The 12,075-nt window shown below is 44.1% G+C and overlaps 1 protein-coding gene across 1 annotated transcript; it reads right to left on the reverse strand.

Annotated features, from left to right (window-relative positions):
* Positions 1-8,404: 8,404 nt before the first annotated feature.
* On the reverse strand, positions 8,405-11,464 carry LOC133919402 (zinc finger A20 and AN1 domain-containing stress-associated protein 2-like). Its single transcript, XM_062363788.1, has 2 exons — positions 10,859-11,464; positions 8,405-8,603 (listed from the first exon to the last, which is right to left on the reverse strand). The coding sequence occupies exon 1, from the start codon at positions 11,301-11,303 to the stop codon at positions 10,866-10,868; it is 438 nt and encodes a 145-aa protein (XP_062219772.1). The 5' UTR covers positions 11,304-11,464; the 3' UTR covers positions 8,405-8,603; positions 10,859-10,865.
* Between the last annotated feature and the right edge of the window lie 611 nt (positions 11,465-12,075).

The raw sequence follows: 12,075 nt of genomic DNA on the forward strand, positions 1-12,075 counted from the left end.
CTCAATGGCATCAAACAACTACATCATGAAAATGTTAATGGCATGTACTCACTTTTGAATATTCTTGTCAATGAGATCAACAGGATAGGTTTGACGCAATTGATAATGATCAGATGGTGAGAAGAATACTATAAGCTCTTCTTCCAAAATACAAGTTGATAGTCTCCATCATCTACGACAATAATTACATCAAGAAGATGACTCCAAGTCAAGTGTTCAGCAAGATCACCGCCCATGAGAAGACCATGAACATGAGGTGAAAGCATCTTCCTCATCTGACACCAAAAACCTTACTCTCACAAGCAAACAAGCTCACTATCAACATATGAAGACAGGGATGAGAAGACAAGAACAAGAGTCAAGCTCAAAGGAAGATGATGGTGATCAAGATGAAGAGAGCAATGAAGAGGATGATCAAAGCACATCAAGTGATGAAGAAATTGGTCCCAAGATCGCTAAGTTCGTCTTAAAATTAAAGAAGAATATGAAGATAATCAATGCCAAGATTGATCATCCAATCTCCATTGAAGACTTGGTCAACACAATTGATCATATCAAGAGGAGGAAGAAGACCAAGAATAAGAGGGAGACAAAGGGAAGAGCCGAAGCATTCGCAAGCATAGGAAGATGGATGAGCGACGATGAAGAGTCAAGCTCAAGTGGTGAAAGCTCACCATCCTGTCTTTCAAGAAAAGCTCTTCCTCAGAGTCATCATCACACAAGTTATCACACAAGCCATCTCAAAAGTGCCTTATGACCAAAGGTATAGATAGCAATATAAGTGATGATGAATCCGATGAGGATTCCCCTCTCAAGAAGAACTCTTTTTATTTGATAAATAAGCAATAAATAACCCTTAAACAAGGTGGAGAAACAAGTATGATGGATAGCAAGAGCAACAGAAACAAAGAACTAAACAGCACACGCTAACACAGCTCACTTTGCCCTTCTCTATGTGCTCCTCTAGATATTGTTACTCTTTTGCCCCTCTCTTTTTTCTATTTTTTTGGGCTGTCGTTGTTTTTTTGGGAAAATTCGACTTTTTCTTTTTATTTTTTTGATATTTTTTTTTCACTTAGGAGCATACAAGAGGGAACCATAGAAAATTTGAGCTTAAACAAGTGAAAGACGTGGCCTGTAGAATTTTTTGAAGTTCAGCCGAAAAATGAAAAAATATTTGGAAATTGAAAACTCAAACTTCGGAGGCGAATTCGGGAATTCTGATTTCGCCGAACCCGGCAAAGCCGGGGACGAACGGATCCGAAACGCCGTTTTGATGCGAAAAACTCTGTGACTTTTCTGAAAACGGAGTTCGTACGCGAAAGTTATGCCCGATTTAAGAAACGACTCCGAATTAGAGGACAAAACGGGAAGAAAGTGGGGAAAATATGCGACGGAGGCTAGGGTTTGATGGAAACGGTGGGGAAAAACACACGAACTGGACTCTAACACGACCTAACCAGCAACAAGAACTTGACCAGGACACAAACTCAACACGACGAACTCTGAAACTGAAATATGCAAAAGCTAAAGGCGCGGAAGGGTTGTAGGACAGGAAAAAAAAACGATATGGTAGTGGACTATGGAGCGAAGGCGTAAACACTCGAAACTAAGGGTAGATATGAACCTGACGGTATACCTGAAGCTCTGAATACCACTTAATATGAACAAGGGTTCCCGATCTTCCGAAAGGTTCTGGTAACTCTCGATTTGGTGGAAACGAGACACAAGTCGATCCGGCTTCCGAACAACACGATCCGAAACCCCGCAATCGCAGCACCACGTCTCCTCTGGTTATCAACCGGCGTTGCACGGTTGACCTCGCCAAGAAGGCTAAAATCCTTGCCTGCGAATCGAAGAACATAAGCAAGAACAAGGAAGAATGCAACTAAATTGCAGATGAATGATTAATCTCACGAGTTGGGGTCTCACAAACCGACGAAACGGCGAAACTGTTCTTGACAGAATAATCTAAGCAAAACCCAACCCTAATTAGAGCGGCGACTACTGTATATAAAGGATTAGGGTCGGCCAAGGACCCCTGAACGCGTCCCTAATGGACTCCAACACGATACATGGCCCAACGGACCAAAAACGGTGACGCAGCACCGGGACAGATTCTGGACGCTGACTTGTTTCGACGTTTCCCGTTGACTCAGAAGGAATTTGGACCTCAAACCAACGCCATTGGTTTCCTTATGAAATTATCTTTCCAACCATATGTGAATCGTCGAAAACGGAGTCCGGATGCGTCCTGGGCGTCCGTTTTACTGCTCGCTGGTCCTGGAGGTCGAGGCTGATTCGGACTCGAGTTGGACTGGACCTCCTGCTGTTGTTGGATGTCCTAGCTGCTCCTCCACGCCTCCAAGCCTTCCTCTATGTGTCTTCTTGTCCTCTCCATAATTCCTAAGCAACATATAATCATTAGGTAGTAATCTATTCTCAAAATTATATAAAGAGTTGCTTAGGAACGAGCTCACCTCTAAATTTAATTGTCGTGCGCGAGCCCTTGTGATTGGACCTTGAAAGTTCAATGGAGGATCATTGTATGTATCCGAGGGAGTGATGTCCTCATCACAGGGGGTGGAAAAATGCGGCACACGCCCGGTCATCCGTCACAATAAATGCCCTAGCAACGGGCACCGTGGAGAGGGCCCGCCGGGCAGCCGCAGAGCGGCACGGCGTGCCCGCCCTGTCTTGTTTCCCTGCCACAGCAGTGCGGCAGACGGAACGCCTCGGCCCTTACGACGTTATCCCGAGACGGGCCGGATGGCACGGGATGGGACCCGTGCAATTAATAACCCCACGCCTCTCTGCCAGAACGTAGCAGGAACTGACGCTGAGCACTGCGGGAGCAGTTGGAGGTGACAGGCCACGCACGCTCTTTAAATGCGGCCTCGAGCCTTTGACTGGCTGACACCTCATCAGATGCCAGGGGGCTTTCTATGCCGTCGGGGAACCGAGTGCTCGGGGGTACTGTTCACCTCCCCGAGCACTCTCTCTCGAGAATGCCCTTTCTTGTCCTCGGGGAATCGAGTGCTCAGGGGTACTGTTGTACGGATCCTCGGGGAACCGAGTGCTCGGGGCTGCGTGCAGCAGCCCCCGAGCACTCTCTCCCGGAACTTCCTTCGGTGGGTCCTCGGGATACTTGGGTGCCCAGGGGCCACCGCCGGCGGCCCCGGGCACGCTTCTCCCAGTACTTAGCTCTCCTGGTCGTCGGGGGACTAGGGTGCTCGGGGGTCACCGTACACCTTCCCGAGCAGTTTCTTCCCGGTACTTAGATTCCATGGATCATCGGGGAGCAGTTTCAATTGATATCAATGTCTCCTACCCTTACAATTGGTATTTCTTTTCAATTGGTATCATTTTATTGGATCCTGATTTATGAAGCTATCTCTCATGTGCTTTAATGCTCTTCCTTGAGCTCAACATGTGTTTGTAGCCCTTTTTTAAGATTGATGACAAAGAAAGAGAAGTTTGACGATCAAAGCAAGAGGCATGCTTAGTGGATAACAAGCAAGATGCCAAGGTTCATAAAGGAGAACTCATCTACATTTGGTATCAAAAGCAAGCAATGAAAAAGCTCTTGCATGAGTCGATCAAGAGAGATAGTGGCAATAAAAAAGGGGGAGCCACAACAAAAGAGGGACTAAGTGGTAAAAACATGCATCTAAGTAATTTGATAAAGCTTTGTGCTCTTTACAATTGGTATCATTTATTATTTGCCACTTTCTTTGGTTATATTGTCATCAATCACAAAAAAGGGGAGATTGTAGCGAAAATAACCCTATTAAGCCATGATTGTGATTTTGGTGATTAATAACAACATAGTTATTGTGACTAACATATTTGTCAAGTATCTACGTTATCAGGTCTCATGGATGCAATATATAAAGAAGCCACCGCATCCGGGACAAAGTTTGGTTGAAATTGAGAAGTCTCAGGAGATTTGTTCTGCGCTGAAAGAATTGTACTCAACGGAGCATTGTGTCCAGAGGCTGTTAGCCTCACCGGGTGGTCCGGTGCTTAGGAGTGTACACACCGGAGCAATTCTGTCAGGAGATGAGGAATGCCTTCACCGGATGATCCAGTGTTCAATGGGCAGTTAACACCAGATGTTTCACACCGAAGTATTTCTTGCAAAAGCATTTCCAAAAGTTGAAGATTGAAGAATACCTCACTAGATGGTTCGGTGATAGGTGTTATATATATCGAAGGCTTACACTAGAGCAATTTACATAGGGAGGCTGGAGAGGCTTGGATGGTTCAAATGTACTCGCCAGATAATCCGGTGATGACGATGAAGTATACACCAAAGTGTCTAGTATTCACAGTGGCTTTGAGTGAGGGTTCCAACGGCTAGTTTCTAAAGATATACTCATCGGATGATCCGAGCCTCCGATGTTAGTACTACTATTCTCACCGGAACATCCGATGTTAGAGTCCAGAGAAACACAGAGACACTTGAGAAGACATCCAAGTTACCAAAGTGCTTAAAGTGATCATACAAGGAAATTAAGCACAAGATTAGTGAGTGATTAGTGCTTATAGGCATAGAGAGAGTGTTGCTAGGTGATTTCTGGCTAGAGAGTGGATATGTGGTAGTACGAACAAGTGCTTAATCCAACAGCACTAATGGATAGTCCTTAAACGATTCAAGCGAGCCTATAGCATCCGAGACTCCCTTCTCGAGTCATCCCTATCATCCGTCCAAATCTCGCCTCATCCTCACGATTTCATCACCCCAACTCATCATGAACTTTGTGAACAATTAATAAGCCTTAAGCTCATGAACAATGGTTGAACCACCACTTAACTTACCAAGGACCTATGAATTACTAAGTTGTGCAGATAAATTTTAAGTCAGACATCAACATTGCCAAACTCAGGTTACAAGGATGGAGAACATCAATAATTCAAAGTAGAGAATAATGTATCAACTTAGGTTCTACCCTCATAATCTAAGATTAACTCGTTAACATGCATAACATACATAAAACGATAACTTATCAACTTAGACTCCACATGATCCAAATTACAAGGTGAAATATGCTTAGATATTTGCATTGGTGCTCAGCTTCACAATCAACAGCAATAAACTTTAGATTGCTGTCACACCCGGTTTTAACGGACAAAACTAAGTGCAACTTATGTGTGCTCAGAAAGTTTAACACACATAAGGACATCATAGGTGAAGTAACAAAAACAATACTTTAACTTACAACCGTTTAACTCTTACACAAAGACTCAACCTAAACAACTATAATAACCAAACTATAGCTTCTAAACGACAGCAGCAGAACGAAAACATCGGCGACCACAACAACTCCACAGGCACCAACTGGGGAACACACTCCTAGTACTCCAAGTCGTTGTTTTGAAAGTATTGAAAGTCTTCCATTGAGCAATATATGTATTAGGGGAGATAGCAAGGGTGAGCACATGGAGTACTCAGCAAGTGGGGGAAAGAAAATAATGATATGCAGGTTTATAACAAAACTAGGCTGATATAAGGTATATTTGTATAAATGCGAGTAAAGAAAATAGTAATGTGATTGAAAAGCTTTAAGCAGTTATTAAGTGATTATGCCCATATGACCCAAACCATTATTATCCGAGAACAGCCACCTTGCAAACCATAACCAACTGACCAACACCAAACCATACCTATAACCAACTAATCATGTGAGGATCCAAACCTCCCATAACCACGAGCATGTCTGTTATAACAGTTTTACACTCTGTAAAGGTTGTTCAACTTTTAGCCACGAGTCGTGATATCCATGTTATCATGTTTGCAAGAAACTTAACACACGCCAGTAATGTACCGCCAAGAGATCACTACGAAGCATAGTCCATCAATTAGGTCCTGATTCCCCAACGAATGCGAGTCAGGTGTCTAACTGATATGCTAGCCTTACCCATATCGACCTCGTGTTTGAAAGGTATTTCTTGGGTTGTCGCTCCACGAACCGGTCCTTAATCAGGTTACACATGTTTCACTTATTATACTTGGGAAAAGACTATCCAACTGGGTAATAACCATCAAATATTAAAGGATATCCAGAACCTATACAAATGTTAACGGACATCCAGAACCGTAGCAAATGTTAAAGGACATCCAGAACCTATCATTATGCTTGGAACGTATCCACAAGCTCACCAACATTAACAAAACCATCTCTTTGCCTAAGTCCTAAGTTCCATGTTGCTATGTCATGTTTATAATCATAGTTGCATATGTCATGTTTATAATCATAGTTGCATATGTCCATTAATTAGTTATATGACACTTCCTAATATCCCGATAGCATAGCTAAGCAATTTTACCTGAAAGACCCATATTAACTACCACTTAGGCTTAAAGGAATGTAAAGAAAGAAGTAGGTAAACCCTAACATAGACGACTACCCATCAAGATGATAGACATCACATGCAGTTTTATAAAATAAAAATATTTAAAAATGTAGGTTCAAGATGATCAAGGACACTTGCCTTCTCCTTGATGTTGCTCAGTGAACTCTAGCTCTTGGTCTTGACGTTCCTCAAGATGATCCGAGGCATTGAAATCTAATCGCACGATTACCAACGGAGCACAAAACAAAGGAACAATAAGACAAAACCTATCTAGAAAGGTAGAACTTGGATAAATGAATCTAATGGTGCAAGAATTGCTTAAAACGGAGCTACGACGAAAAAGAAACACTAAAAACAAGTTTAGGGTTAATTTTAAAAAAGAAAAGGACTTATTTTAAATTAAAACAGAAAGATTAAGGGCCTTTTGTAAAAATAGAGGGTCCTATTTGTAATTATAGAAAAGTTTTGTGGCCAAACTATAAAAAAGATAGGGGCTCTTTTTAAAAAAAACATTAAAGTTCAGTGGCTTATTTGCAAAATTATTAATTATCATTATTATTTGGAATTATTTTTACATTGGGAAACCTTATTTACGCCGTTGGCTGCTGATTAGGCTGACACGTAAGCTAAGAGGGTGAGGTGGCAGCTGATGTAGCAGCTGACGTGGCACAAAAGGCTGACTAGGATTTTGTGTGCCATGTGGTGACTTTCTACTGGCCGGTGAAGGGGTATGTAGGGTTCTAATCGTGGCTGCATGTGATAGATCTAACGGCTTAAGGTGAAGGGGGCGACCGGAGAGAGGGAGGACGGTGGCGCCGAGGGGAAGGCGACGGCGAACTCGCCGGAATCGTGTTCCGGCTCACCGGCGGCGATGGCGAGTGGCGACACAGATGAAGATGCTCACGAGGAGTCAATTTGGGGCTTACCAAGGGCGGAGCAGCACCGGAAGGGCTCGGCGATGGCGTAGACAGTAGAGGAGCTCGGGGGCGTGACGGGAGGCGGCTCCGGCGACCGTGGAGGCAAGGCGAGGGTGGCTCGGGCTTCAGCTGGTGGTGGCGAGGCTCAGAGATGGCTTGGTGGAGGCAAGGCGGCACGGGAACGGCTCGACGGCGGGGCTAGATGATGGGCGGCGGCAATGGCGGCGAGAGCTCGAACTCAACGAGAAGGGCTCGAGATCTCGGCGCGTTTGGGTGAAAACGGGTTTCAGCCAGGGTGCGTCCTGGCGCGGGGAGGCAGTGGCTTGGGCTGGCGCGATGCGCGACCTAGGCGAGAAGGGAAGGGAGGAGCGGGAGGGAGAGGGGAGGAGGCCGTAGCTGAGCCGGGTTAGAGGAAAGGGTTTGAGTTGGCTTTAGGATTTCTATTTCCTTCATATTGCTATTCCAAGCTATTTCTATTTCTATTCTAAAGCAAACACCAAACAAAGAAAGCCAAACAAAAACCTTAAATGTCTAACTCGAGCATGAATGCATTCAAACAAAATATATCCTAAGTCAAAATTGGATTGGTTTTAGAAAATAGGTTTTATCATATTCTATTTGTTTAAACCCTAATTAATTCTAGGAAAATTTTAAGAAATTGAGAAATTTGATAATCAGGGTATTACAATCGCCCTCGATCACACCCGCGTCACACTCCGACCTTTCATTCTCTAAAGAAGAGCGCATGTAATGTGATAAGCATGAATAAGTTATGCTACAAGAATCATCTGAATTGATGTGCGGATGCTAACAGTATAAATTATTTACTTAAGGTCTATTCGAAACGGACCTTAATTAAGCTAGCTATCAAGATTAAATAAACTTCAACCGTTTAAACAGTACTTTCATACCAAAGTATGTTTTTACTAGATAGCATTGATCATAACATGAATTGTTCAAGTAATTTCATAATTTTAGAACATTGTATTAATTAACTGTGATTTAATTGAGTTGAAACACATTTAATTAATTAATTAGTTATCAGAAAGTATTTCTTGAGTTCCAATATTTTTGACATGTAGTTCATACTCATATGAAGCTACGCAACTAGTTTCATGATTATTGGAATTCATATGAATTAACTATAAAATATACAAGCTATCTATAAAGTAAACAAATAAACGAAAAACGTTTGATAAACAGTAACTTTGGAAGTTACGGGTTGTGATTGGAATGAGCTTCTCGGGTTGGAGCTTATATTTCAGTCGGAAGTTCCGATCTTCACCGGGGACCTATTCAGCGGCGATTTCAATGGCTTTTGGGGTGATTCTGTAAGTCACAATAAACCCATTTTAGCTATCTCCACTTACATATAGAATGTATAAATAATCATAGAATTTTTTGAAAAGAGATACTTTTTAAATTTGCATGAATTATTAGAGCTTCAAGATGACTTCCAAAATTTATAGAAAATCACCTAAATTCGTCTTATTTGGTGTACACGATGTAGGAATTTGTTTCGACCTTAGGTTGCATGGCAATAATTAAAATTTCTTAACAAAAAATCACTTCTACTTAATTTCAACAATTCAAAATAATTACATAAGCATGTTGCCAATACATAACCATGATAAATTGATGCTTATGATTCTCATGGATGCACAATGACATATCTATGAGATTTGAGATGTGACACAAATGCCCTTGACGTACCCGCCACATCCTTATATAGTTGGAGGAAGGTAGTCGTATCTTACTAAGATACTCCAAGCATAACCTTCCCGGTTTATATTTCTCCCTTATATTTGTAAGATTCTTTTCTAATCTAATGATTATTTCTATATAGAACACGTTACATTATTGAAAATATCAGCATATGCCTTACCCTATGGTAGTTGTAAAACCTACCGTATAGGGTTAATGGATATCTCTTATGAGGATGTACCATAAAAATAGTAAATATATATACATATTTCTCGTCGGTGACTATGAGCCACAGTCTAGTTGGTGTTGTATGTCCACCAACCTAGAAGTTTAGAACTACGGAGAATAGAATTGTTTCTCTCAGGGCCAAAACCTTCATTATGACTGAAACCTAATTTATGCCACACTTAATGAACTGCATCAAAACATGTTTTATGCTCAAAACTATGCCTTATAGCCTTAATCCTTATTAATCCCTTAAACATCTATTAACTCCTTGAGTAATATTACAACTTATTGAGTACAACGCATCTAATCATATATGAGGTCTTGGGTTGAGGGTGTGCAATAGACACATCTGTTGTCCGTACAACCTCCGGAGAGCACTCCAAGGGACCCTTCCCCTTGACCGCGTCATGATATGAAACTAGAGCAGGGGAAGGTCACATGAGCGGTGTGCCGTCCGTGGAGAAGGGGTTAACGTCGTGCTGGCGCAGCTCCTTTGGGCGGCCAATGGAGGCCTCCCCTGTGTAGCACGAATACGCCATGGGCGACAGGTGTGTGTGACAGGAAGTGTGTGCCCGAGTAGGGTTTGATGCTGGTGTCCGAGGAGGGCATGAGGTGAGGCTTGGGACGCAGGCGCGCGTCAGCGGGGGTAGCGGAGGGAAATCTTAGGCAGCTAAAAGTAGAAAGTTTGCTACGGTAGAGCTCCCCATCTATGCTACCGCATGCATGTGTTATCGTGCCCTTGAAGATTCTCAGCAACAACTGGAGACGACCGTGACCTATAGTACTCAGAATCAGGCTCAGCAAAGCATATTGATAAGAAAGATATCTCAGGCCAACTTAGAAGCCGATTTGAATGGGTTGACATGCTGATGAAGAATTTTCATGTGTAAGACGCTATACGAGTTGTGAAACCGAGCAAACGGTTTCAGATTGTAACACAGTGTAAATAACGACCATTTAATTTGCCCTTTCAACCTATTCTCCTTGAAGCATCCTACATTGCTACTACGAGGGTGAGAAACCTATCAAAACCCATGAGCATTTGGCCAGACAGATGAATACTAGGAAACGTGATGGTAAAGGATTAATTATGTAAGGATTCTAATTCAGTATGTATTTGCAACACAGAATTCGGCTGAATCAAAACAGCCATCTTTGGCGATACTGTGTGCTATCAAGTACAGGGAACATCTAGTGGAAAGAATCGCATAAAGTGTAACATGTTGCGAGGAATAAGGAAGTGCCATCTGCCAAGCACCCGAGACTCACTCGATTGGCCCTGCCAGTCAACAATTCCAAGCTACTTTCGGGCATGTAATGCTACACGATGCGCATCGATCTATCATACAGATGCGACAGGTATCAGCAGAGCATTCTTGACAAGCAACTGCACGTAACAGAGCGCAGATACATGTTCTAGCGAGGAAGCGGCTGAGAAGTACGTCATCGATTTCCAAATTGGTAGACTAATTGAGTAGTGTATTTGGGTTGTAATAATGAATCAGACTATGTACACGCTGCAGGGGCTGAAAACTTATTTTTATTATTAAAAAAGCAAATTGTAGATGGTAGTAACCTCAGACTTATCAACCATAGCACAATGACACGACCATTCGATCAATGAAGCCAATAACCTTGATAAGAGCACGTACTGCATGCTCAGAGCTTGTCGGCCTGCTTGTCGGCCCTGACGACGGGGTTGGCGCGGGCGATGGCGTCGCGGCCGGCGCCCCTGTAGTCGTAGGCGCAGTCGTGCCGGTCCGAGTAGCGGTGCGCGCCGCAGAACAACCGGCCGCACCGGCACTCGAACCCCATGAGCCCCACTTTCCTCCCGCACGCCGCGCACCGGTTCTTTCTCTTTGGTCGCCCCTTCGCCATCTCCTCCGTCGCCGGCGCCGCCGCCTCGGGGTCCACGGACGCAGCGTCCGACGAAGACGAGGCGTTGTGAACGACCGCAGACGCCTGGGCCTCGGCGAGGCGGAGGCTGTCGCGGAAGCACTTGGAGCAGAGGTGTCCGGTGCCGGCTGAGCCGAAGAAGCCGCAGTTGTTGGCGCAGGGGAGCGGCTGCTCCCCGCTGTTCTTGCTCCCTTGCTCCATCGTTTGGTCGACGAGGTGGTTGGGAATTGGACGCAGCGTGTCTGCGGGTGGGAACTGGACGTCTGGACGTGGATTTGGAAGAACCGAGCGCCACCGACGCGACTTGGTGCGTGTTGCGGGAGACTTCTGGAAGGTGGATCGGACGGACGGGTGGTGTTGCCTTGCATACTTGCATTGCCTGAGGCGACGTATTTTACGCGGGAACGCAACCGCGGCGGGGAATCTCATTCTCATCTCCGGATGGTGCGCGGCTCTTGTGCGCGTAGCTTTCCGGTTTAATCTCGAAAGGACTGCTGAGATCAGCATAACGCAGGAATGTCTGTGCACACTAATAATTTCAGTTAGAACATATGAGTTGGTTCATTATATTCGAGTAATTTTAAATAAATTTTAAAGACCAAACTAAATAGACAGGAGTATATATTTTAGTTTTACCATATCAGTGAAGGTGGGGAAGATAAACTTAAAATAAATTATTCTATCCACCCACTTAGCATGTAGATGAGAGGAACACACGCTCGCACGTCTCACCGGGGTGAGGGCAAAGGGCGTAGGTGCACATCACATGTATGAACGGTCCGTTAAAATTAGGTCCAGTAGCTTGCGCATGTGTGGTATCTGTCGGTGTATTAGGAACCGGGGGTCTCCGAATCCCAAGGCTAGGCCAGCCATCCGCCACATGGCGCCATCCCGCGAGGTCTCTCTCGTAGGATGAGAAAAAGTTAAGTCCCGAGAGAAGGTGCTTGGGGCCACGGTTGGTGGCCCCCGAGTA

This window comes from Phragmites australis, chromosome 1 (assembly GCF_958298935.1).
Source record: "Phragmites australis chromosome 1, lpPhrAust1.1, whole genome shotgun sequence".
NCBI classification, from domain to species: Eukaryota; Viridiplantae; Streptophyta; class Magnoliopsida; order Poales; family Poaceae; genus Phragmites; species Phragmites australis.

What these genes read in the sequence shown, in the direction of transcription:
- LOC133919402 (XM_062363788.1), bottom strand. Translation starts at nt 11,303, where the DNA reads ATGGAGCAAGGGAGCAAGAACAGCGGGGAGCAGCCGCTCCCCTGCGCC.